Source organism: Ailuropoda melanoleuca, chromosome 15 (assembly GCF_002007445.2).
Source record: "Ailuropoda melanoleuca isolate Jingjing chromosome 15, ASM200744v2, whole genome shotgun sequence".
NCBI classification, from domain to species: Eukaryota; Metazoa; Chordata; class Mammalia; order Carnivora; family Ursidae; genus Ailuropoda; species Ailuropoda melanoleuca.
In genome coordinates, this window is record NC_048232.1 from 70,884,858 (window position 1) to 70,912,650 (window position 27,793).

At 39.0% G+C, this 27,793-nt stretch overlaps 1 protein-coding gene across 1 annotated transcript in view; it reads right to left on the reverse strand.

Moving 5' to 3' along the window:
• Positions 1-1,803: 1,803 nt before the first annotated feature.
• The window catches only part of GNPTAB (N-acetylglucosamine-1-phosphate transferase subunits alpha and beta), a 66,739-nt gene continuing 40,749 nt past the window's right edge, over positions 1,804-27,793 (reverse strand). The window contains exons 8-21 of the mRNA XM_034644297.1: positions 23,799-23,960; positions 23,232-23,411; positions 22,849-23,019; positions 21,240-21,363; positions 19,921-20,124; positions 18,164-19,269; positions 15,787-15,986; positions 15,319-15,538; positions 14,543-14,656; positions 13,275-13,360; positions 12,926-13,024; positions 8,249-8,416; positions 5,225-5,315; positions 1,804-3,249 (exon numbers count right to left, since the gene is read on the reverse strand). Coding sequence (XP_034500188.1) covers positions 3,172-3,249; positions 5,225-5,315; positions 8,249-8,416; positions 12,926-13,024; positions 13,275-13,360; positions 14,543-14,656; positions 15,319-15,538; positions 15,787-15,986; positions 18,164-19,269; positions 19,921-20,124; positions 21,240-21,363; positions 22,849-23,019; positions 23,232-23,411; positions 23,799-23,960 — 3,003 coding nt within the window. The 3' untranslated portion in view covers positions 1,804-3,171. The remainder of the gene's footprint in view (positions 3,250-5,224; positions 5,316-8,248; positions 8,417-12,925; positions 13,025-13,274; positions 13,361-14,542; positions 14,657-15,318; positions 15,539-15,786; positions 15,987-18,163; positions 19,270-19,920; positions 20,125-21,239; positions 21,364-22,848; positions 23,020-23,231; positions 23,412-23,798; positions 23,961-27,793) is intronic.

Here is a 27,793-nt window from a genome sequence, read left to right on the forward strand (position 1 = left end):
GACCCAGCAATTGCACTAAGTATTTATACAAAAATACAGACTCAAAGGAATTCATGCACCTTGATGTTTACAGCAGCATTATCAACAATAGCCAAACTGTGGAAGGAGCCCAAGTGTCCATTGACTGATGAATGGATAAAGATGTGTGTGTGTGTGTGTGAACAGATGGAAGTTGTTGTGTTAGACTCTTAAATTTTTTATAATCTTTTTTGAAGAAAGGTTCACTGAGATTATCATGCAGTTTCTCTTTTCAGTCCTGCTGATGTAAATTGCATTGATTTTCAAATGTTGGGTCAACCTTGCATTCTTGGAGTAGACTCAGTTTGATCAATAAAGAGTTGTTCCTTTGAAGAAGATACCGGAATCTGGCTTGTTAGTTTTCATATAGGATTCTTGAGATAGTTGGCCTATGGTTTTCCTCCCCTATGGTAACTGTGCCAACCTCTGGTATGGGGCTGTGTTTACCTCAACGGATGAGTTAGATGGTGTTTTCCTGTTTTCTACACTCTGGAGGAATTTTTGTGTGATTGGTGCTGTTTCTTCCTTAAGTGATTTGACCTCAGTTATAATTACACTTTCCTTTTAAATCCTTGAGCTGTTATTCATTAGGCTTTGTATACTTTTTTGTATTATGTAGGAATAATTTTAAAAATAAATACTTTCAAAGAGCTAAAGTAGGCAAAAAGCCATTTTTTTAAAAAAATGAGACTATGTATAACTTTCTTAGCTAAGGGCAATGTAATCATTTCATCCTAATGACTACACTAAAACCCTCACCCCTGGTCTGGATAGCAATCCTTTACATACAGACTTTCTTTCATCACTATGTCATCATCACCACAAGGCAGGAATAATTTCCCAGGCACTGTGCTAAATGTATTACATATGTCATTTCCTTTAATCACCATAAGCCTATTGCCTCTCACGTTTTAGGAGAAAGCCAAATTATAGCAAACAATGTCCAGGATCCCGGACTCAAACCCCAGAACTCTGACTGCAGAGAGTATGTTCTTCACCTGCTCATGCCTGTAAGTCATGGAGAGGCAGCACGGCCTGGTGGGGATGGGAAAAGAGACATAATCAGGGCTCCAACCTACCTCTGCGTCTAACTGGCTGTGAGACCTTGGACAAATCACGTAATTTTCCTGGCCCAGGTGTCCTTGATAAAATGCAGGGCATAGTCCAGGGAGTTATTTTGAAACTCCGCCTGTCAGGCCTGGGAGTTTGGAGGCATCCTCTGGGTCAAGCAGGACAAGGAGCATTCCTTCTTTTATATTACATACTGGCCTTCGATAGGATTTCATTTGAACTAATGGTTCTGAGGCTTCAAAAAATTTGAAAACATCTGACTAACTTCTGAGATTCTTCCATTCCAGTGAATTCTACAGAATCACTATAGAATCATTTAGATGAATGATTCTATAAATATTCTATGATTCTATTTTCTATCCTATTACCTATTAAGCTCTAAATTAGATATGGACTATATTCATTTAACCAAACAAATGTTCAACACACCCAAATGTTAATTTCTCTATAACTTTTCTATAATAAATTCTTCACATTTAGAATGATACTCAGATACCTCAATTTCTACCATATGATAAATCCCATTTAGAACTTATTTCCCCCCTATAATATGACATTCTCCAGTATATTATAGGACTACCCTCTCCTTACATTACTTTCCATTTATGTGCAGTTGTGTTCAGCACAGATGCTGATACACTGTACAAGCCCTCAAGTGACTGCGGAATATGGATAACAATAAACTTATTCCTCAAAGATTTAAAAATCAAAGCATCACACAAAATGTAAGTTTTTATGAGACTACACATTTTGAAATACATAACTCTTATAGCACAAACACAGTATTTACATTACAAGTTCTTTTTACAAAATATGTGTTAAAAGAATACTGTTGAGATCATGATCTTAAAATACCTGTTAGGATTCAAAAAGGACTTACAGAATCTAATCTAAACAATCCACGATATAATGATATAAATAAAACATAGCTGAACATCAGGGCTTACTCATACATAAAAATATGAATTCTCTATCCCAGTGGTCAGCAAACAGTGGCATGTGGGCCAAATCCAGCTGGTGGCCTGTTTTTGTACAGCTGCAAGCTAAACATGGTTTTTGACATTTTTAAAGGTTAAAAAAAAAAAAACCCACTAAAACTAACAACAAGGAATATGCAACAGAGACACATGTGGCCTGCAAATATTTACTACGTGGCTTTTCACAGAAAGTTTGCTGACCCCTGTATTATATGAAACCAGTTGAAAGAGCTAGCTACTAGAATATACTGAATATTAAAAAAGACACCACTGTAATGTGCCAGTACCATCAGCACTACTCATTTCTAAAATGAGGCACTTCTGTTTGAATATGTACATTTCCAAAACATAATTACATCTGGAAGGTAGCTCTGCTACTTAACTCTAGCCCTTTGTAATTAGGCCTCTGCATGAAATCACATTCTTAGGGGCTGAAGTAAATAAGCACAAAGTACTTCCGATGTCAGTCATTGATCTCATCAGTAGTTTGACCACTCATGGTCTTAAATGTTAATAAAATCCATAATTTAGGTATTGCCAATAGGAGGTGATATTGTTGCATTATTTAAATAACATGTATAAAAACATATTTAGATATCCCAATTCATTATTTTCAGAAGTAAGGGTAATCTAGTTAACTTAGTAGCTACTTATTTTAAAAATGGGAAATGGAAAAAACAAAAACAAAAAAACCAAAAATGTACAACCGCAGCAAATGGCTTTGGAATGCAAAGACTGGGGTCTCTTAGCAATGGCTCCCAAGGTGCCTAGGCTTCTTATGTGAAAGTTAGTTGGCAATGGTTGCTATGGGAACTTCGCAGTTCTCTCTTGTCAGATTTTTCATTTAAAGAAAGATGGGTCCATAAGCAAATACTTTAAAAGTAAAACCAGGTCAGAGCTGCTCAACACACAAGTTTTCTGTGCCTTGGTTAAACAATTCCTGGCCAGTAGGCTATATTCACACCACAAAACAAGTATTGTACTGGATGCTTTTCCTTCTTCAGGCCAGGCTGGCTAAGCATCACATCATGAAGACATCTCTATGATGCTGAGTTTTAAAATGTTCAGTGAATGCTGAGGTAGATGATTTTCAAATGAAGATCTTCTATACCCTGATTCGATCGGGACTAGCTTCTTTCTGTATCCTCCTCCTGGGAAATATCTTCCGTTTAAGTGCAATTAACTAGATAATGAAAGAAAATAAATTTTAATTCTCCATATTGACAAACTTTACACTTTGAGTCCTATGACTTTAATCACTTCCACAGCAATCAAGTCTCCCTCATTCCGCCCCAAAACAAAACCAACCACTACTTTTGTAATAGGGTCAATATGCCTAGATATTTGCCCACAAATATTTAAACCCATAAGGATTAAAATTATTTTCACCCATGCTTCACTTTTTTAAAGACCTATAACTACAGATTTTTACTCAGTGATTACCAAGCATATTTATTTTCAAGATACCTATTTGTCAGGTCTTTCTTTTGAAGGAAACTGGCTTTGTTTAGCTATTAAAATACTGCCCTCAATTTGAAAATGACTACATATGTAAGACAGAACTTAAAAAAAAAAACAAACCCTGTATTAACATCCTGTCACCACTTTTCCCCTATATTTAAACATAGCAGTAAATCATTTGAAAATACAGGTAATACCTAGTTTATGAAATGGGTTGTCAGGCAAAAAATTCGTAATTACTAGCGTAGAACCTGGACAAACACTTCTTTCTCATAGAAAGGGTTTATCCATGACACATCTGAAATAGGAAACATGACTGCCATTATAATAAAGCGTCAGTGAGAAAAACAAATGTGTTCTTTATGGTTTCAATTTGGGATCATACTGTCTGTCCATCTCAGGGTGAAGGCAGGGCTTTGCCCAAGTACAGGCCACCATGGTTTGAGTGATGAGCTGGGACTCTGGGGCAGAGGAAGAGGCAGTGTTGGCTGGTTTGTTGCAAGAATGGTAGAGGTTAAGGAATTTGATTCAAATATGTAAGGAGCAACGGGACAGAGAGAAGAGAGAATTTATTCTTTCCTTCTTTTCTCCCTCCTTGCCTTTCTGGTTCCCTGTTCTCTACTGGTATAAATGACACAGAGAAAAGACTGGCCCTCCCGTTCCTTCCCACTGCCACCAGATGCTCCTTTCAGCCAGTGTGCCTTTTCTCCACATTGTAGGCCAGCACACAGCTGACTCCTAGTTCCTCAGTGGATCCTCTGTTCTAGGGCAGGGACAGTTTTAACTGCCAGGAATAAAGGCAGCAAGAACAAGACTGATACTCGCTGGGAAGTGGATGAAGATTAAATTGCAGTCCTGCCCACCTGCCCATTCTCCCATTTTCTTTCCTTCCATTTATGGCAGGAACTTTAGTCTAAAGTTCTCAATACTTCAGCCTCTTACTCCTTCTCAGTTTAAGTAAACTCACTGCAAGTTTCCCATACTGACAGCTAGAAAGGCTCCACTCAACAGTCACCTCAGATGGAGGCTGAGGTGAAGTTTGCTTGCCCCAGTAGGTCAGGTCAGCCCAGACACAGTTCCCTTTCTTCTTTAATCCTTTCTCTTCAGACCATTTCATGCCTACACCAAATAAGGATTCTCTAACCCTTTTCTTTTTATCTCACAAACCTTCCTTCTACTTCTGGGACTTCACCTGAAGGAGGTTGTGTATATGTGCCTGCAGGAGAGAAATTCCAGCAGTTCAAAGGAAATGTAATGGGGAGAAAGGTGAGCACAACAGGCACTGTCCACATAGAGTAGGAGGTCTGAAGATAAGCCACTGCAGTCACTTTTAGAAAGGTTACAAGAGAAGAAAAATTGGAAACCCATACAAAATCAGTATCAGATAAGGATTCTAGGTGGGTTTTCTGTTTAGAAATACTTGGAGGTTTTCAGTTTCAGTTTGATGTCTACAGGTTAATCTACTGAGTTCTAGGTAGAAAGAATACCAGTAGTGCATGTAGAAGATTAATGAATAAAAGGCTATTATGTTTGCTGCCTGAATATTATGAAATATGTTTGACATATTGATACCCAAGTTAGAAGCCAAAAGAAGAAATTAAAATTTTCTTGTGAATTTATATCACTTTCTAAAAGAATGAGATACTCTTATACTAAAAAATAATATTTGATCCCCACGTAAAATATTTAAGGCTTACCTGTTCAGCAAAAAATGAGAATATAGTAAACATAATCAATGTTGCCAGTACACAGTGAGTCCAAAACTTCAATTTGTCTCGATATGCTCTCCTATTCAGAGAAAGAAGCAAATATGTAGTTCTGTGCATAGTCCACTATATTAGAATTCTTTATATACTAGTTTAGCAAAAAGTCGTGAAATACAAAACCATTGTCTGGAGGCAATTTGAAAATGTTAATACAGTGTACATTTCCAACATGAGATCAGATTTTTCATTATGTCCTAGTAAATATTATATTTGAATTGTAAAAGTTACCCAGGCAGAGGAGAGGACTTCAAAAGAAATTTAAACAAAAGTACACTTTCATTCATATCCATTTCTTCACAGTCACTTAATCAACACTTTCTGTGGATACAGACAGATGAACAAGAAGTTCTTGCTCTAAAGTGTTTATAAGCCTGGGGAGTCACTGACATACAGATGACTAGCCATCACACAAGATGGACCAAAAAATGTACTATCAAAAGCAAAGTCTTGTGGAAAAACAGAGAAATACGGAAAGCATCTCAGATTTGGTGACATTTCATTTAAGCGCTGAAGTGGGTGGGGGACCTTAAATGAAAGCATTTAGCTGAGTAAGGCAGTGAGCATCATCGAAGAGTCAGAGGAGCAAGCTGAGTCCTGCAGAACTGAATGAAGTCTGGCCTAGGGGCATCAGGGAGAGAGCTAAAGCCATGGCAAGGCAGGTGGGCATCAACTGCAGGTATTCCGGAAAAACATGCAGTGGGGTTTGGACACAATACTGTAGTGGGAAAGTGTATGAAAGTGGGTATGTGTGTGGCAACGGGGTAAAAATGGTGGCCATCTGAAGGATGCATGTCAGGTGACCAGAGGTGACCAGGCAGGCAGTCGTGTTAGTCTGGGTATGAAAACATAATGAAGGCCAGTGAAAATGAAAGAAAACAAGCAACAGAAGAGATAATCTAAGAGTAGATCAACTGGACTTGAAGTTAGGATATTGGGGTTAGAGGCAGTAGAGCAGTTTCCTCATCTGTAATATGTAAATAATTTATTATGAAGACTATATGCTTAACATGAGGCTTGGAAGATATTTTAATAACTATCAATTCAGGCCTCTGGGCTGACTTCCAGATTCTCATTTACAGCTTGTCTTGTAGTGGATGTCTCTACTTCAAGTCCCATATGGATGATGGTACCTCTGTTTTCCCTCCTGAATTTCCTATGTCTCTTAATAGGATCACAACCAGGGCAGTTAATTCTAATTTCTATGGTGTCATTTAGAATCGATACGTAATTTAAAGAGCTAAGAAGTCACAGACTGTAATACAGCTAAGTTGTCCCAGGACCCAGAGAAACTTAAAATAGCTGGAGGTTTCCTCAGCCATTCATTCATCCACTGGGCACCTACTATGTGCTAGAAAGGCACTGCAGACTCAGAGAAAAGTAAGACACCATCTCTGCTGTTGAAGAGGGCTTTACAGTCTGTCAGGAGAGACAAGCACACCAGACAGACTGCTGTACAGTGTAGAAAGTGTTACACCCAAGGAAGGGGAACAGGAAGAAAGCCTATTGGGAAATCAGAGAAAGGTGACAGGGGACTTGAGCACAATGTCATGAAAGGAAAGAGAAAAAGTAAAGTTTCTAGAAGGTAGGGTGGTGGTGGTGGCTCAACAGTGAGAGAGGACACAGAAGCTGAGCAGGATGAAGAAAATAAAGCCGCCCAGCTCAGGGAATTACACCTGATTCATCTTATTTGTGTAACACAGAAATCAAAGTCCTCTCAAACTACTCTTAAGCCCACTCCTTTCTTATTCAATTGGGCCCTTGAAGATAAATTTAGTCACAAACTGGATGTGGGGAGTTAGTTAACACTTGAAACTATCCAGAGATCTTTTTCCTCTGAGCTAAAGGAAAGTGAAAATGATGAGAAACCATTCCTAGAAGACAAGACCCACAATTTAGTAATAACTTCTCCTTCTGAAAATAAAAATACATAGCTATTAGCAATATACATACTAACTGGCTCACTTACCCAACTCCAAGACACCAAAGAGTTCTAGTTGCCAGGGTTGCTAATTTCCTCTCTACAATCTCTCCCAATGCTGTCTACTGCTTTCCCTTTATTCCCTGAGCTGTGTCCTTGGTTCACACCCTGTTTCAGAGCTACTGAAATGCTTAGTACTTGTCTCCCTGCCTCCAGTTTCCAGACAACACTGCCTCACCAGTCCAACTCCATACTGTTAGTTATCTTTCCAAATCATGAAGTCTGATCACTACAAACATCTAAAAAAAATTTCTCTTGGGGAGCCCCATTCTCTAAAGAAAAAAGTCTAATTCAGATACAGCCCTTCACAATCTCTCCTTTCTCTTTCCACGCACTCTCTTTTACACCCCTGTGCCTTGTACATGCCATTTCTTCTACCAGGAATGCTCTTTCCCACCTGGAAAAGTCCTTTTCATAATTCAAAACCAAGTCCAAATGTTGCCCTCCACTAACAGAATTAGCTGTTCCCTCATTCATACTCCAGTAGCATTGAACCCTCCCTGCCAGAGCGCTTGATATCACAACTGTCTGCCTGCAGCCTGTCTCCCTGAAGGGACTGTGAGCACCTCAGAGCCTTGTACCATACTCCTTTCATCTATGTATTCCCAGTACCTGACATGGGGTAAATAGTAGTAAAATAAGACATAAAGGAAATATTATAAAGCAGCTTTGGATTACAGTGGAACATATGGAAGACTGGAAATCAGGCTGGATTTACCACTTATCAGCTACTTCACCTTAAGCAAATCATGTAGCTTCTGTTACCATATTCTCCTGCCATAAATATAGCAGGTACTCAAGAATCAAGGTAGCTATTGTGGTGGCAGTGAATGAGATTCAGTGGATGTGCTTAGCAAATAAGCTCAACAAAAAATTTTAAGTGTATTTTTTACAAAGTAATTATAGATCAGATAACACATTCAAGGAATTTCATCACTTTTAAACACATACACACATGCATGAACATGAGACCTTACCACTCCTGCAGCTCATGCATGTGAAGGAACCGGTTTCGATATTCTCTGGGCAACTCAAACTGGGATGGTATGGGGAACATGGATTCATAGAAATCCCTGAGAACAGCTTTCACTGTCTGGGCATCTTTATGATTATGGTCTATGTTGTCATTCAGGCAAACAAACTTCCTAGAAAATAGAGATCCAGGGTTATTTGTTATCGTGAGAATGATCTCGACACAATAAAACAAGAAATGGAGATTCCAAATACATTTTAAATGGGCTCATGTTCCAAGTTGTTAAATGTGCTGAAACGCTTCTCTGGGGGAAAAATGTTCTATAAAATTTTTCTTTGGATATTCCTCACCTATAAAACAAAGAGAACTAGGGAAGATAATCTTAAAAGTGCCTTCTAGCTGTTGGAATAAATTAATGATTTCTGTTTAGCGTGTCCCCAATTAAGTGTTTAGTAAATACAGTTTGCTGACTAAAGCATTTTGTTGGCAGCCAGGGGAGAAACTGGTAAACACCAAAACCAAGTTCTACTATAGTTATATTACTGAGAATAATGATGTAGATAATTGAGATAAAGATGGTGCCTTACAGCTATAGATTATACGAGTTCGATGACTTTTTCTTAATATGTCTACAACCAAGGTGCTAGAGTTCTGGCAAAAAACAGATGACAGTCATGCTTCCCTACTGTCTCAAGTTCCCTTAAAGGCAAAGTTACTAAACTGAGGGCCCGTTAAAACAGTAGGCAGGGATAATACCACTTTTGAAGTACAAGTGCTAAAATTTAAAACAGACAAAAAAAAAACCTCACCAAACTTAAATCTAATAAAGCCCTCAGATCTATCAATTTATAGTAAATAGACATGGGAACATGTTAAACAACTGAGACACAAAGTAATCCAGAGTATAGGGAATATAGAGAATATATATTGAATTTCTTCATATACACATACAATATTATATGGTAAAAAAGGGAGATTGTGGGAAAAACCTATAGACAGACTTAATTTCAGTGAATTTAGTTGATACCACTTCAAACCAATAAACTTAACATAAATGCTTAGAAAAGACAACTGGGGAAATGTGTACACTGGCCAGAGGGTTTATCATATAAATAATGATATGGTGGTGACTTTGAAAGAATCATTATAATTTAGAGAAATATATTTTAAAAATCTAGAGAGAATATAATGTCTGAGGTTTACATAAAAATAATCAGGAAGTGGTAGTAAAGGAGTGGATGTGTTTAGATGAAAGAAGAACCATAAATCACTTCTTATTGAAGATGAGTGACAGGTGAAAATTCATTATCCTATCTACTCTCTAAAGTTGGGGACTGCTTTAAATTAAAGGATACTAAAGAGATGTATCAACCAAATACAATGCACGAGTCTTGATTGTATCCTGCATTTAAAAAAAAAAACAACTATAAAGGGCATTTGGAGGCAACTAGGGAAATTTGAATATAAATTATCTATTAGGTGGTATTACTTAGTTAAGGTTCTCAGATATGTGTTAATTGTCTTTAGTATAAAGGAGAATGATTTGTTTTAGAAGATATGTATGAGAATAATTAGGGGTAAAATGTATGGATGTCTGAAACTAATTTTCAAATGGTTCAGCAAACAACAACAAAATAAAAACAAAACTGTGTGTGTGTGTAGATAAAAAGAGATCAAGCAAATATGAAAAATGCTGACATTTTAAAATGTGGGTTAAATATTTATAGGATTTATTGTACTATTTTTTCAATTTTTTATCTTCAAAATTTTTCATAATGTTGGGAAAAATTAAAGAAGAAAATATATGCATGAGACAAAGAGTGTGTGTGGACAATAGCTAAATTAGACCCTGCTGGATACCTAACATCGTCCCCTTTCTTCAAACAGAATTTGCATTTTGCTCAGTACTTCTCTCCCCATGAGCTGACTCAATGGAAGGCAAGCCCACTCCACCCCAGAGACAGCTCCTGACTGTGTATGTGAATCCTCTTCACAGTGACTGATGTAAGAATGAGGGGAGTGGGGCGCCTGGGTGGCTCAGTTGGTTAAGTGTCCGCCTCTTGATTTCTGCTCAGGTCATGATCTCAGGGTCATGGGATGAAGGCCCACATCGCGTTGGGGGGGGGGGGTCCGTGCTCAGTGGGGAGTCTACTTGTCCCTCTGCACCCCCCACCCCTGCTCATGCGTGCTCTCTCTTCTGTCTCTCAGATAAATAAAATCTTAAAAAAAAGGAAGAGGAAAGAAGGAAGGAAGCGAGGGAGGGAGGGAGGGAGAGAGGGAGGGAGGCAGGGAGGAAGGAAGGAAGGGGGACAGCACACCTTACATACAAAGGGGCGATCCCTTTGTCTCAGAACATTGCTCCGTCTGCAGGGACATCTAGGACTGCTGTGGCTGCCCTATCTCCAGCCTGAAGATTAAGCCAACAAAAGCAGGTGGGGAGCAGAGAGGAACAAGCCTGAGGGAAAAGCAAAGCCTGGATTCTGCCTAGCCCAGACTCCTTGTTATAGGGGGCAAAACTGTCCTTAAAGCTTCAGTCATTTAGAACACTGACTTAAAATGAGCACCCATAATGTAAAAAAATTAAGAGTTAAAAATAAGATCTGTTCAAGGAAGTATCTGGGTCTGGCAAGCCTGGCTTTTGGTAGATCCTTGTCCATTTAAGTACCATGAAGGCCTATGAATTCTCTCACCCCAAAACTTTCAAACTGGCACAAACACATAAAGGTATAAGGTACAACTAACTGAAAACTACAAATTCTCGCACGATATTCCTAAATATAACAAAATGCCTGGGAGGGCACATTAACAAAATGGGGGAAGCAAAAAGCAAGTATTGAAATTGGTCTTTAAAGTTATTTTAAAAAATTAGGGCAGGGCATTCCAGTCAGAGGGAACAACAGGTACAGAGAGCTATAAGCTGAGTGATTATTAATCATAATGGCTGGGACGCCTGGGTGGCTCAATCGGTTAAGCATCTGCCTTCAGCTCAGGTCATGATTCCAGGGTCCTGGGATGGAGTCCAAACATTGGGCTCCTTCCCCGGCAGAGAGGCTGCTTCTCCCTCTGTCTGCTCTGCCTGCCACTCCCCCTGCTTGTGCATATGCTGTCTCTCTCTGACAAATAAATACATAAAATCTTAAAAAAAAAAAAAGTTAATCATAATGGCTTATTGTTTACTTGGCTTGCGGGAAATACTTGTTATTTTATAGGAAATAAAGTGTTTTACCGAATACACTTAATAAGCATTAAAGATGTTTCCATTTATCTTAAATTTCTAATTTGTCTCCCCCCCGCCCAAAACAGGAATGAGATTTTTAGGAAAAAATACCATGGCTTTACCTGTCTAGAAATTTTACATCTCTGATCATTTATAATTAAAATCATAATTTAAATGAGGTGAAACTGAAGACTTACAAAAGCATTTAAAAGACTCAAATGAGGGGCACTTAGGTGGCTCAGTCGGTTAAGCATCAGCCTTCGGCTCAGGTCATGATCCCAGAGTCCCGGGAATAGAGCCCCACACGGGTTCCCTGCTCAGCAGGGAATCTGCTTCTCCCTCTGGCCCTCATCCTGCCATGCTCTCTCTCTCTCTCTCTCAAATAAAAAAAAGTCTTTAAAAGACTGATGAAATCATTCAATTTTTATATGCCAGGGTGTTTTTTTCCAGGAAACTGATAACTATTTCCCACTAAAGTTCAAAACTCAAAAATGAAGATTTTAACTAATTTTATCAAACTATCCAAGGCAACTGTTAGGGGACCAGGCTGGAAATTTTCAAGGCTTATGTAAACCTGAACATTTATTCAGCTCCAAGGAATGGCTGTAGTTTGCTGGATTAATTTTCACATTTATGAGAGCATTTCTTTTTCCTCAGAAGCTAATCTGAACTTTATTTTATTTTATTTTTTAAAGATTTTATTTATTTATTTGACAGAGAGGAGACAGCCAGCGAGAGAGGGAACACAAGCAGGGGGAGTGGGAGAGGAGGAAGCAGGCTTCCCAGTGGAGCAGGGAGCCTGATGCAGGGCTCGATCCCAGCATTCTGGGATCAACGCCCTGAGCCAAAGGCAGACACTTAACAACTGAGCCACCCATGCGCCCCTGAACTTTATTTTAAATTGCAAAGACTAACCACCAAAACTTTTCTGGAAGCATCTTCTTAGAAATGCTGTGACAGTCCCAGCTGTCTGGCCCCACTCCCCATGATGGAGTCCACCCCTGGGCCTCACTGAACAGCTCATGTCACCAGATTCTCAGAAGTCTGTGCTAGTCCCCGTTCATAGGGGAACCCTATCTGAACTCACAACTCCTATCTCTAGCTCAAATACTACCTCACCATTAGATTTCACCTGCTCCAAACAAAATAAGCCACTTCCTTGAGTCCTACTGCCTTTTTTCATGTTTATTTGCATGATGAAAGATCATTTTTTGGGGTGCCTGGGTGGCTCAGTTGGTTAAGCGTCTGCCTTTAGCTCAGGTCATGATCCCGGGGCCTTGGGATCAAGCGGCCTCTTCCCCCTCCCCCACTTGGCTTGTGCACTCTCTCTCTCTCTCAAATAAATAAATAAAATATTTTAAAAAAAAAGATCATTTTTTAAAGTTATAGGAATTTTCTGTTCAATTTTGCTGTGAACCTAAAAGTACTCAAAAAAGTAAAGTTTATTGGTTAAGAAAAAAGTACCTGGGGTTTTTTCTTATATCATCCAACTGGCCAACCACATGAGAAACATTGGTACGAATCATTTTAAAAGCAATTTCTTCTTCTCCCATGATTTCAAACCTAATTATCAAAACATATTTAAAGAGTGTAAAATATTTATGTGGAAATAAAAACAATTTCAATAAGAAAAGTATTTTATAAAACTTTAACAGTCAATATCCTGAGAATGGCTTACTCTTTTGGTATTACTAAAGAAAACAATCGCACATAAATTTTAAAAGAAGGCTTAAGAGAGAAACTACTGTAAAATTATGACAATGCCAGACTCCCACAATTATTCTTAAACAGAGAAAATGTATGTACTACTTACCTATATTTGTTTTTGTCCTTATATGCTTTGTGGATTTTATCAGTTACTGGTTTACAGTTGGTAACTAGACTCTTAGTGACTGGTGGCTATGAGAAAATACAAACATTGCATCAGGCCAAGACTAAGGTGGCAAAGGTGAAGCGCTGACCTCCATGTAAAATTTAAGGGGGGACCAAAGACTCCGTAATCAATACAAATACTTTAATGCAGTTATTTGAAAAAAATCAAATTGGCATGGTATAGCCTACAGGCTAATTGCCTGTTGTAAATTTTATTTTAATCACACATTACTATACACTGTTAAAACAGTCTTGTAAGTTACTGGTAGAATTTTTTTCAGAAAGAAAATAAATTTCTAACATAAATTGTAATGAACTGGTCTATGTCATACTCCTAAGCTAACTTTTCATTCTTAATTCTTAATCTAATTAGGAAATGCTTTATCCTAGGTATAATCACAGTTAATTACAGTAATGAAGCCAACACCTTGCTAAGAGTTCACTTGAGTAATGTTAACTAATGTTGTTAGTATAACTAGTACTCATGCTCCAAGTAGTTTATTTGCATGAGCCTTAAGAATAACTTATTACCATTAGCAAAGCAGCCTTTACTTACTTAATTCTTAACAAAGGATATTTGCTGATTCTAAATCTCATGCCACAAAGCTGGCAATACTAAAATACTCTGCTAATGAAGGAAAATGTATGTGTTTCAAGAGAAAACTAAAATCTCAATAATCTTTCATCATGCCTATAACAGGGGAAGAAGAATAACTTTTCTATGTGTAAATCACCTTCCTTAGGAAAGAACACACTTCTGCAAGTTCTATGTAAATGGAGGGGCTTGGTAACTGTAAAGTCTTACTAAGAACCCAAAGTTTGTAAGAGAAAGATAGAAAGGGAGAGGAGAAAAGACAGTGAAGGACAGATATGGAAGTACAGGTGGGAGAAAGAGAAGTCTTGAGTGAGAGTGAACACAGGCTGTGCCACCATCAAAACTCTCTGAAGTATTCTCATTGGCTATCTTCTGCGATCCTTGGTGAACAGATGTCTGGTTATAGAATATTAGCAACTAATATCAATATTAGCTTAACAGCTACTAGATAAGAGAAAAATATAAATGATTATGGATTATCTGGAATTCTGCTGTCTACCAAAAATAAAATATATAGCCTGCTTCTACTGACTGAAGTGCTATACAAAACTGGAATAAATAGCACCTGATAAGGATATACTTCCTTTTTACACAAAAGAACTCATGCCACTTACCAGATTAGGATCATAGTATGCTTCCTGAGTTGGTGGAACACTGTTTAGCTGAGTGATATTAGCAGGGAGCATTTTCGAGCAATTTATTAGCATATGTTCCAGACCTGTTAAATCCTAACAAAGCAAAATTAAAGGATAGACCTTATATGTACAAGTAATAACTATGGTTTTAAAAACAGAAGTTATATAAAAGTCTCCAAAATTTCTTTAAATGCTGTTTTCAAAGGGAGTTTGAGTATATGATTCTTAAGATAAAAACACCCCAAAAAGAACAGAATGAGATAATACAAACACAAATATTTCATCTTCATCTCAAAGTAGAACATACTGGACTATGAGGCACTATTTTACACAGGATGGTCAGGGGGATCCCCAGATGGTAGGTCCTGCAGTTAAATTCACCTTGGCACTCTCCATTAACGAGTCTCCTACTCCTGGGACTAGAGGTTGCTGTGACCGATGGGACTGTGCAACAATCCAGGCCTGGCTGAGACACAGCTCCAGTGGGCCACGCCTAAGCTCCTGAATGAACTTGTCACGAGAATCTTACAGGCAGGGATTGTCTGGCTCTTCTCCAGAAAATATAATAGCAACACATGCTTAAAGCCTAAAAATGTAATCTCATAAAATATGAACCTCAAATTCGGTTTTAATTCTGGCACTAAAAATGGACTAGTTGTGAATACCTCCATTAGGTATTAAGAATTACATTTACTTGTGTTACAATCAAATATGTGAAATAAAATAGAAGGTTTAGGAGAAAAAAAATACAACACCTGCAAACTTAAAGGCAGGTCGTGAATTCTAGTAGCCAGTGTTCGGATTTCTCTGTCAGATAAGACACCAGATTGGTCTGTATCAACTTCATCAAAAACTTGAGATATATTCAGTGGCTGAACGGCACTCATGAGATAATAAAAATATGAAAAGGCAAACTGCATATCCTCAGAATGGCGCACTTTGTGAAATGACGTCTTGTCAAATTCTTCAGGGAACCTGTCCAAACATAACATACAGTGAGCTCTGGATATTTAAAAAATATATATAGACATTAATCTACACTGAAATATATTCCAACATTTGTGGAGTTAGAATCTTTTCTTTGCCCACTGATTTAGCTGATACCTTCAACATATCAGTTGTCAAGTGTTAAGAGCCCTACATCAAGCACAGCAAACATGTCGATTTTAAGCAGACTTAGCTCTGAGCATGTGCAGGCAACTCAAACAATAAGCAAGACTTACATATCTTGAAGTTCTTGCATAACAATTCGGTCAATCATGTGAGGCATGTGTGCAGGGACTTTCCGAGATGTGAATCCAAACTTGCTGTTTAGAATTTTATTTACATATCGAAGGGAATCTGCAAATGTATCTTTCAGTTGCCTTCCAGTGTGTTTGCTATCGGTGTAGTATGCCAGCTGTGTCTTCAATGACTCTTCTTCCTGAAAAGAGAATTCCATGTAACACAGCATTATGTTTAGTGCTCAAGTGTATTTTGTTAACAAGAGATAAGCACTATTTTATATAACCAGCCACTAACTGGCAAATTAAATGAGCACTAACAGGTCACTTTAAGAATCCTAAGAACAGGACTAAACTGGATACTGAAAGTATCACCAGTATTGGCTTGTGAACAACAATTGTGTGATGGAGGTCTATTTATAGGGTATTCTTCAAGGACTAGTCACCGAGCATGAAATTTCATAGCCAATTCAATGCAATATTTAGAAAATTTGTTTAAAAATAAGTTTGATAGAGGGGCGCCTGGGTGGCTCAGTTGGTTGAACATCTGACTCTTGATCTTGGCTCAGGTCTTGATCTCCGGGTTGTAAGTTCAGGCCCCACACAAATAAAAATAAATAATTAATTAATTTGATAGCACTTTCAATATCAAGTTATTTCTACTGGTGACATCAAAGGAGTAAGCACTTGAGTTCTGAACAGAAGGACCAAAAAAAAAAAAAAAAAGGACTGTTTCACCATGTAATGGTGTTAATATTATAAAATGTAAAGAACCCTGTCAAAACGAGTAAGAGGCAAAACTGAATGAATGGGCAAAGAATATTAGCAGAATATATGAACACACTTTACAAAGACGAAATATTTTTGCTTCTCAATCTGGTGAAAAAATGCAGATTGAGACTAACTATTGTTGGTTAGTCTGTGGAGAAACAAGCACTCATGTACACTGTGGAAGTATGAAGTGGTACGGCATTCTAGAAGGACAGAGTTAAATTTAACTTTAACCTAGCAATTCTACCTACAGAAGTAAAAACTTCCTCAAGAGTAAGCTATATGTACAAGAATATTTATTGCAACACTATTTGTAATTGCAAAACAAACACAGCTCTTAAAAAACACAACGATACTAGCATGGGTTTGCTCTCATACTACTAGATCAAGAGGCAACTGCAGAGCAGTATGTATTTCACTGTTGCAAAACACATATTTATATAATTTGTATGTTCGCATATCTATATAAAAATACTGGAAAATACCCACCAAACTATTCATAGTGATTATATCAAGTAGGAATATGAAGGAAGGAAGGAGGGAGAGCTTTCCCTTTTTTACTGTATATTTTTTGTATTACTTGCAATTTTTACCACTAGTCCATAATACTGTCATAATTTAAAGTAAGTAATGAAAGGGGGAAGTGAGGAAATCATCAAAGGCAAGAACTTTGCAGTCCCTCACTCAACAATCAGTAAAACAACTACTGTATCAAGGATAAGATACTTTCTGAAGACAATGAGGTACTAAGTTCCCCTCTTCAGCCTCTTTTTTCCCAGCCTGACACCTGTTCATGGCCGTGCTCTGTTCATGATCCAGCCTTGACCACAGCGTTTTTCTTGGTCTGTCAACTCCCACACACCCTTCAAAAGTCAGCTCACAGGATACTTCCTCATGGATGACTTCCCCAGTACCCCTAGGCAAAGTTAAGGAATTTTCCTTTTGGACTCCTTGCCCATACCTCAGGAGACACCTGTCATGTTGCTACAGTTATTTACCCACAAGTCTGTCCTCCCAGCTTGCCCTTTTGAGTCTCCATGAGCTGTGTTCTAATAGTCTTGCATTCCCCTGTAGTGAACACAGTGATAGCACTTGGCAGATGTACAGATGACACCACGGCACCATGGAGACTGCAGTACAGGAGGGTGAGCACTTGAACCTTGAGGCTTGGCTCACACTGGAAGCTAATTAATTTATTTGCACCTTAGGGTTTTTTTTCATCAGTAAAACTGGAAAAATAATCCGATCTGACTCGTACAGCATATGCAAAAGTATTTTTTGAAATCACCATATACCAAGTGAAGATAAGATACCATCCCTGTTCTACTGCTTACTTGGGGCATGCCTCTGGCTAACTCCCCTACTCATTCACATTAAGGCTGTTTCTTGAACTGTGACATGGGGACCATGACAGTAGATAACCTTATAAGGTATTTTTATTGTTAGGGGTACTGGAACAATGAAACCATGTAAGAAAAAGCATTTAGTTTAATGACTGACACAAGAAGTCCTGAATAAATGGTACCTGATTATTATATAATTATCACTTACAAGGTTATCTATTTTTCCTGCGCATGGGAAGGAATAAAGCTGGATGTTAACTTACATCAAGAAGATCTTGGAAATACTTATTTTTCTCCCATGGCAAAAAGCCCAGGTAACTGTCTGTATAATGCTGCAGTTTTCTTGCAGGTAGTACTTCATTAACATTTATGTAGTTGTTCGCATTTTCTTCCATTCTGTTTTTCTCTTGTTCTTTCCCTGTGATTTTCTTTTCTTTTATAATCTGCTTTTCCAGTGGAACAATCCGAGATGAGAGTTTTTCTGCTGACACACTTTCATCTCTTACTTTTTGTGTCAAAATTTCAGATTTAAATTTTCCTTCGATTTCTAAGTCCGGGGGTGGATTCTGACTCTGGTAGTGACCATTCACTTTCATTGTCACTGCTGGAAAAGTCGACCTCTGTAATCTTTCAGATGTTCCCAAGCTATTCGGCAAGATGCTTTTGTGAACCTGTTTTTCCAGTGGGGCCTCTACACTGTCATTTCTTTCATCTGTTACTAGAGCTTGATTTATTTTTACTTCAGCATCTGGTAAGTTCCTCAGAAATGATCTCAGCAAGGCTGACTTAGAAAGGTTGTATCCTTTCACAGTGATGTCTCCACGTTCTAGTTGCAAATCCAAGTTACTGAGACTCAACTGGGCCTCTTTGGGAAGGAGTGAAATATTTACCAGGGGAATTTTCACCTCCACTTGGAATCTTCCTGTTGTGTTAACATCATGTCTCTTGGACTTTGGAAAGCGTTTTTCTTCAGGAATATCCTCAAACAGTATTTCCGCCTCTGGAAGAAGTGTTGTGGGGCTAACCAAATTTTGGTAAGACTTCTGGGTCGTAGAATTCACTTTGGGTTCCTCTCTTGTGTCAACTTCTACTGTTATCTGGATTTTGAACTCTTCATCATTGGTATTTTGAAATGTGAGATTAAAATGTATTGTGGTCGCGTTCATGCCATTGTGCATTATGAGGTGGATGGTCTTCCACTTATTGGCAATAGAAGCATGTCGAATTATTGGGTTGTCACTATAGGCGCCTTCGATTCCTCTTTTGGCTATTTCTGCAAAGCTGAAATAAGGCAGGCATTCACCTTTTGGAATAACATAGTGAGTCTGGTTTGGAAGAAGAGTTACTTTATACAATTCATGAAAATGATCTAGAGGAAAAAACACAAACGTGACTTTAAAAACGAGGCATTTTCCCCTCCTTCTCATTTAATTCTTAGGGTTTGAGTTTTCACTTTCTAAGAATGACTTTAAATTGACTTCAGAAAAATCAAACATTCTAACACAAGAGCTGCTGGCATGGGGCTGATTTTATTATCTGAAGCAATCACTGTTATCAACATGGAATGCTGAATCTAACTCACTACAGAGATATGGCAGATTCCACTGATGAGCTCTCATCTTTGCCTCCGTTTGAAAAAATACAGCCTTCTGCCAAAATGACCTCCAGAGACAAGCTATCAACAACATACAGCTTTCAAACCATTCTTACTTAGTGTATCATTGGTCTCTTTTTGTTGTTTCTAAATTAAACCTTTGCCACATATTTTTACGAAGGTATATCTGCTCAGTACAAAATAAGTCAGACTGGAGCAGTAACTGGAGCAGAAAAGATGCAGCCCTAGTGTCTACTGCTTTTTAATGATTTGTGTCCTTTCTTTTCACTTACAGCTAGTCTGGATGCAAGGATGGGCGATGGATTCATAGAGAATAATTACTTTAAGTAACAATACAAACCTCCCTCTACTTATCAAGGATTTTGATCCCCTTATTCTAAACATCTTTTTACATGATAAGTATACCTTGCCCACAGTCACCAGCATCAAATCCACAGGACAAGACATTGCAAGCTTGGTCACAGAACTTATCAGCAAGCCAGGAATTCGCACATCCTTGATTACAGTAAGAGACGCTATTTAGTCCTCCGCCAAACTGCCAGGGCTGTCCAATTCCAATACTGCCAGTACCCCCGCCAACTGCAGCATAGCGACTCCCACCACTGTTACCTGTAGAGGGAAGAGGAAGACAGAATCTTGCTGTGCTTATCATCTTAGAAAAAGGATAGTTCCTTCTTTCTCAGTAGTGCTGTCAAGATTGATGCCTGCATTTCAGTCGGAAAAGGTTCACCCCATTCTTTAGCAGAAAATTTCATGTACCTTAAGAAGAAAACAAAACTGAAAAGGGAACATCACTTGACAGGGGACTGGGCATGGGATGACCAGGCCTTAGCACTTATTAGCTGTGCAGCCCTGAAGTACAAACTTGCCCACAGGGGCATGTGGCAGTGTGTGTGGAGCAGCAGGGAAACTGGAAAGGATTATTCTGAAGACTGACTGTTAGAACTGCCAAAACATGTCCTAATGTGGGGTGCCAACCTCATCATCAAATGTTAATGTTCTATTAGAGGCTGAGGTCACTGGACTGCATGGATCTTCTTGGCATGTGTGTTCTCTCACTGAGGCTTACACTTTTCAAAAGTGCATCAGACAGAACATAACTTAAAGCTTTGTTTCTTCTAATACTCTGCACTTTTTCAAATCTGTTTCTGTATATGGAAAATGGGGATGATGGTATCTTTGCACATACTGTCTCCTCCTTAGGTGACTAAGAAATTCAAGTGGATAATGCTTTATAAATTTAAATGCTTTATAAACTGAAAGGCAATCAAAAAATGTAAAAACATGCTATTATCAACAAATGCAGATATAACCATGTATGTAAGAGAGAAGATGCTGAAGAGATAAGATCTTTATTTCTCTTTACTCATGGACAGCAAGCTGCTGCTGAAAGCTACCAGCCGTGAGCTCCCAGAAGAACCAGTTAGAGTGATTCTTGCTCTTGAGTCTGCATAATTAAAGATATTCCTGATTTTCATATTTTAAATAATAAAAGGCATTTTCAAGTGCAGGGCCAGCCTGGGAATATGTCCTCAACAAGGGAGAATATGAAAGAACTGAGCTACATGGGGACGCTAGTCATTACCTCCAGAATCTATGAATTACTGTATGTATTGTTTTCATACCTGAAGAATGTTTAAGTCAGTGTACATATTCAGTGATGATTAAGAATGAAAAAAAAAAGTCCATAAATATGAATAAATTACTTGTGAGCACATCCTTACCAGTGCAGTCACCGCCATCCCAATCACAGGCTGAATTATTACAAGCCTTGTCACAGTAGCCATCTTTAATCCAGGAACCCGGGCAGCCCTCAGCACAGTTGGGCACAGGCCATGTCAGATAAACCTATGACAGAGCCAGAAAGAAAATAAAATGGACACTTTTTAATCTCAAATTAGGATTCCTTTTAAAAAAAGAAAGAAACTGAGCCTCCAGTAAAGGTTACAATTCTCCTCGGGCTGGCTGCATCCACGTGGCATATTTTACATGGTTTACTACAGCAGTTTACAGAGTCCTGCTCTGTCAATGATTCTTACTGAGCACATTTACTCTTTTTCTTTACTGAAGGAAAGCAGACAAGGACTCAACCCACAGATTAGTTTATAATCTATTTTGAAAAAGAACAGCAACACATCAGACTTAAAGGTAAGTACAAAAGCGTGCCAAAGCAGGTAGAAAGTATACCACACATTCACTGCTTTTCTGTGACAACTGTCATTAATTCCTGAATGTATTTACCCATAATCTTGTCTCACAGCTGAGAAAAACAGCAGATGAACTCTCAAAATCCTTATCTCTGTGCATAAGGTCCTGTGATAAATTATTAGCACAGTGTTCTAAGTTGTGAACTCGCCTGCTTTCAAAATGAGTGACATAGTACATGGTAACTTTTTAAATTAAATTCATTAAAAAAAAATACACTCCATGCCTCTGCATGCTCCATCTATTTGGAAAGTCTTTCTTCATCTAGTTAAATCTTACTTGTTCTTCAAAGTTCACTTCGATTCAGATGGGAATTCTTCTCTAGCCCTGTCTAATTTTAACTTCCTGGGCCCCCATGCCTTCCCACCGAGGGCACACCTAGCTGGCACAGAAATCACTGTCCCTAGTTACTGATTTGTGTGCCTCCCCTGTCAAGCCAAAGCTCACCCTGGCAGCCCTACAAACACAGAGGAGGCAACTGAATAGGGGAAGGAGAGAATGAACACACTGGGGTGGCATAAACAGCAAGAGGAAAAGTAGCTTTGTGCAATTGGCATTTCCAGTTGCAGGGTTATGTAACTTAAAAGTTTATGGTGGTAATTCTCCAATTTTTCACTAAATCCTTTTAACAAGGCCACAGGGATATTCACAGCTTCCCCAGTATGCAGACAGGAAACACACATCAAATCACTGCCTAGGACCATCCTCAACCGTTGGCTGCTAGGTCTGTGCTCATAACCACTTCTCCATCATGCCTCTCAAAGCCACAGTGAGACTGCTGCCTTCCATGAAATTTCATTCATGTCTATAAGCAGAAAGTTGAGCTCACTTTTTATCTTGGCCATTTTGCCAATGTCCTAACCACGATTTTGTGTCTCATAGTGATTTTGCTTTCTCCGCTACTGTCATAGTAGAAAATATAGAAGGTGGGTTCTGGGTGTCTGACAATGTAGGGAAGCAAAAAACTACTAAGGAGCAGTTTTCGTCCTCCTAAATTGTTAACTCTCCTGTGTTTAGCACTCAAAAATGCTTATTTGACCAAAACTGTATATATAGTAGTATGTATACTTTTTTATCTAACTTCTAAGTGACTTCTAAGCTAGGCATCCCTTCCTCTTAGGCACTCACCTTCTGACCTTTGGAGTGACTATAAAAATCATCTGGCCAGACATCCTTCCCAAACATGACATCATCGTTCAGGTAAATAAACTTCTGGGACAGCCCTTCAATGCGATGAATGTGACTTTCAATAGCAGGTGAACTAAAGGTAGGCAAGTGGCTCAAATTTCGAAAAACATCCTTTTAAGCGAACAACAACAAAGGCAAGAGAGAAAGAGGGTGGATGAGAATTATTTCATTTTGTTTCTGTAAGGAAGGAAGGAAGATGAGTAGAAGAATCAAATCAAAGTGGGTGGAGGTGGTGAGGGGTGAGGGAAAGGGGAGTGAAATGAGGGATAGATGAAGGGCAGAAAAGGAAACCACAGCCTTGTGATACATGGAAAGTCATGGACCTGGTGTGTGACTATTGTCACTCGAGGATTATCAAGGTTCAGCCAAGATGGAATCTGCCCATTGGTGACAATGAAAATATTCCGAACCCATGGAGCATGCCTCTCAATGGATCGTAGTGAATATCTCAGTTCTTCATTATCTTCAAAACGGCTGGCGGAAACATCTTCGTCCTGCTTAGACTGGGAAGAACATTTCACACATGAAAATGTAAAATAGTCCACATAAGTCACACCTTTCCTCCTGGCTGTCCCCTCTGTCCGATCTGCTCTCAGGGTGCTCTGGAAGACATCTAAAGACCAAGTCCTACATTTGAACATTACAAAAAATGCAAAACACTCAGCATATTTAAAACAACATAAATACCCAACATTTCTTTTGTACTTTTTTAGAGAGAAGGTTCCTGGTCACTTCAGTTAATATTAACCAGTGGCAATGACTGGAAAATTAGAAAAGTTCCAATCAACTCATCTTTCTGTAAGTCCTCTTCCATCTAATATGATGACTTATAAATCCTTAAAAATCTAAACCCTTGATCGGGGTTTAGAAAGAATCTCTGCATCTCTTACCTGGCTAATGGCACTCAGGTCCCATAATAAATATGCAGGACTTATAGTCAGTTCTTTTCCATCAATGGTCATGTTCTTCTTAGTCTGCTTATTCAGTTCTTGGAAATCTTTGGGGTTATTCAGTTTTAGAAGTGCTACACTGGCCTCTGAATATAACTGTAACTGTAAAAAAACAAAAGGGTTACATGTAGAAAAATTGAGCCTCAAAGAAGAGACACCTCTAAATTCCCAGTCTGATCATTAATCTTTAAATGTGTATAATGTATAATACATACTTAAATATTATGTATGTTTAAAGATTAATTATCGCTCTCTATATAGATTATGAACTGGTAAGGCTATGATCACCAAAAGAAGATGTAAACAGTTCCCAAATGAATGGAAGAACCCAGGTATATGACAGAGGGAATGGTGGAGTTGTGGCAAATGGGACATGTCAGGCCTCATCCAAAAGCCACTACTCAATATCAACAACTGCAGCCAGATCTCCTAAGAGGCCAGAATCCCCAGATGCTCTATGAAATCTCCCTCTTTTCAGTGCTGACTCAAATGTTTTCAATTGTCCTGCTTTCAAACAAAACATAACTGGTCACCAATTGTGACCTTTGTTCTACAGAATTACCAAGTTGCTTATACTGGGGGAAACCCCGCAATGTAACATTGGTGGGACTGGTAAAAAGCAAGCCTGCTAGCAGGGCCTCCAAACGGTTCTCGTGCCCCACATCTAACAGGAGTATCTTTGACAAGGCTGCCTGAACAGCTCCCATAGGAAAAGCACCTTTTGGGGCAAAGTTTTCAAAGAAATCATCAGTCTAAGATGATCACAAACATCAACATGTTCTGCGAACCTTCCCACCACCACCAGATCTGTTTCATGTTCTAACGCTGTATCATTCAATTTCTTATGAAAAGAGGCTTTCATAGCTTAAAAAGGTGGGGGAGAGGACTGAAAACTTCTAATCTAGGACAGCAAACCCCTTCTGCCGAACTGACTCTCCTAACAGGGCCAGTTTCTTAACTTATAATGCAGAGCAAATGCAAATTATCATGGGCTCATTCTAAGCTCTTGTATATGCTACCTGACTATATTTAGCATATCTTTCAAAGTTTCCTGAGTTTATGCCAAAAATTAGAGGTTCAAGCTTGAGTTTCATATATATTTTTCCCCTTCTTACCACAAACTGCATCTGGGTGTATGGGTGCATACATGCACAGGTGTGTACTGTCTTCCTCATTATTTCATCCTGACAGCGCCTGGCATATAATGAGCATGAGCACTCACCGAAGGTCAGATCTCACTACTGCTGTCATCCTGCCTCAGTATGTGGGGAGACAGGTGGAAGGCAGGGCCGATATTCTTCTATCTGGCTATCTACTGAGTCTCACTGCCCAACCCAGCCTCCCCTGCTCCATCCCTCCCTCCCATACTGGCTCCCACAGCATCTCTGAGGGCTCCCTGAAATACAAAAATCACTAAATTTTTATAAATATAGTACTTTAGTACTCTAATTCAAATTTTACTGGGCAAGGGTTCCTGGGTGGCTCATTCGTTAAGTGTCTGCCTTCAGCTCAGGTCATGATCCCAGGGTCCTAGGATCGAGTCCCACAACGGGCTCCCTGCTCAGTGGGAAGCCTAATTCTCTCTCTCCCACTCCCCCTGCTTGTGTTCCCTCTCTTGCTGTCTCTCTCTCTGTCAAATAAATAAAATCTTAAATAAAATAAGTTCTATTGGGCAAATACCCTTATCTTAATCTCTTCTATCAAACTGCTTTTCTTCTGGAAAACTATTTTGAAATTTCACATACATTTTCCTGACTAGAGAGATGAAAAGTAAAGAGCTTAAGGGAATCTTTATACATTGAAAAAGCTTTTCTGCCACCATAATCAACCACGTTTTAAGCGGTGAAATGGGTGGGGAGAAGTATCTTCTGCTAGCCACTAGGTGGCACCCTAATCCTGGACACCTTCTGCAGGATGAGCGACAGGAGGTGGTAAGGAAAAGTGGGTGTAGTAAGTGCTGAATCAGGCTGGATTAGCTTGGGCAGCTGCTTCCATATATAGCTTCTTACCTGAAATTATAAGTTTATCTAAATTTTAAGTTTCTCAAAGAGAGAACAACTTCTACATCCACTCACTGCGGGCCCACGACAGACAGGTAACATGACTGAGAAATACAGGTATGCTACTTTAAAGCCAGAGATTTTGGGGTATTTGTTACTAAAGCATTATCTAGAATAATGGACTGATACACCTATACATGGTAGCATACGGTTAGGGAAAAAACCTGCCCACTAATACAACTGAAAAACTCATTAGTAATCTGACAACTCAAGAAAACTTCAGTTTTCTAAAACTTCAATCAGTTCCAGAATTGCTTTAATCTACAGAAGTGTCTATTTTAGGAATAAAACCAAAACAAAGGGTACCATACTTTAAAAGAGCAGGTGCATAAGATAGTTTCAGGGAAGTCACTAAAAGGGGCATTAATACAGTTATTACTACAATTTACTGTTACCTTGAATGTGCTCTAAACAGAGGTTTGAGGTGACAAAGTTCAGGTAGGACAATATGCTGTTCCCATCCCACTCGCACTGTCCCTGCTGGAGCAAACACCCTGCTCAGCCTTCCAAGATCTGTGCAGCCTCTTCCTCTTTGGAAAGTTCTCTGATCCACACAGACCTTTCCTGCCTCTAAATGCCAACTTGGAGGTCTGTACTCTCCTTGTTAACTCATACTATCTTATTTTGCTACTTGAATACTTTACATGACACATAATGCCTCCAAAACGTGATTCTAAGTAGCTTGAGGACAAGCCCATGTCCTCTCTTTCTTTTGCACAGCCACTGAGCAACCAGTAGTACTGAATTAAACCAAATGTGAGAATGTACTTGAGGGCTTTGGGAAGATTTTTCCACGTGCTCTAACATATGTTAAAGAAGTAAACAAAAACAAAAATATTAAAAAAATGAAAACCCCATTATGAATGAAAATGTCTGAAAATACAGAATGATTTAGATTGAGCTAAAAATAAAGACCAATGGATAATGTGATATCTCAAAAGGTGAATTCTGTGTCCATCATGCACAGCAATTCTGTGAATTAAAGGGTTATTAATCAGATCAAACTAGAAAGCTTTCAACAGAAGACTGTTTGATTTGTAAGACTATAGTCCACAAAAAAGTGTTTATGAATTCAAATCTATTATTTTGCAAACGAAACTATTTTCAACCCCCCCACTTCCCCTCCTGGAGGGTGAGGGGATTCTAGTTTTGCCCTAAACAGAATGATAAATGCACAATTGTAGTATATATGTGACCATGGTACCAAAAACCAAAATGACTTCTTAGAATAATCACTCAAACACTGCTTTTATATTCCAGGACACGGTACATAGCAGGTATGTTCAGTCACAGCCTTTCTTCTTGCTCATGCCTTCCATAAGCATTTCTTGAGTGGCCCCCTAAGTGCCAGGCCCTGCAGTAATCACTAGGGGTACACAGGTGACAGGCAGTATCTGTCCTGGGTTGCCCATATCCAGGCAGGGTCTCCAGGGCAGAACTGAGCAGTGGGTGGCTCGGAGGCCACAGGCCTAGGCCAAGGCCACCTGGAGGACCCTGAGAAGGCAAAACAGTCTAGCCAGTTCAGGTCCTGAAGCCCAGTGTCTAATAACCCTTTTCTCCCACATGCTACAAAGCACCTCTAACAACACACCCCAAACTGACCTCTGAGTTTCCTTCCCAAAAAACTTGCTTCTCCTACTGAGGCTCCAAATGTAGTTAAAGCCATCACTTCCATCTTCGCTAGTAACATCCACTTCCCCTTTCATTTTTCCTTCCTTCTCCCCAAGAGCTAATAAGTCACAGGGTCATGCTATTTCTCGCAGATGTTTCTGGAACCATTCTCATTACTGGCACCACTGCCAAGACAGTTGTTGAACCTGAACATCTTGCTGGACTATGGCTGCAGTGGCTGAACTGGTTTTATGCCCAGCCTCC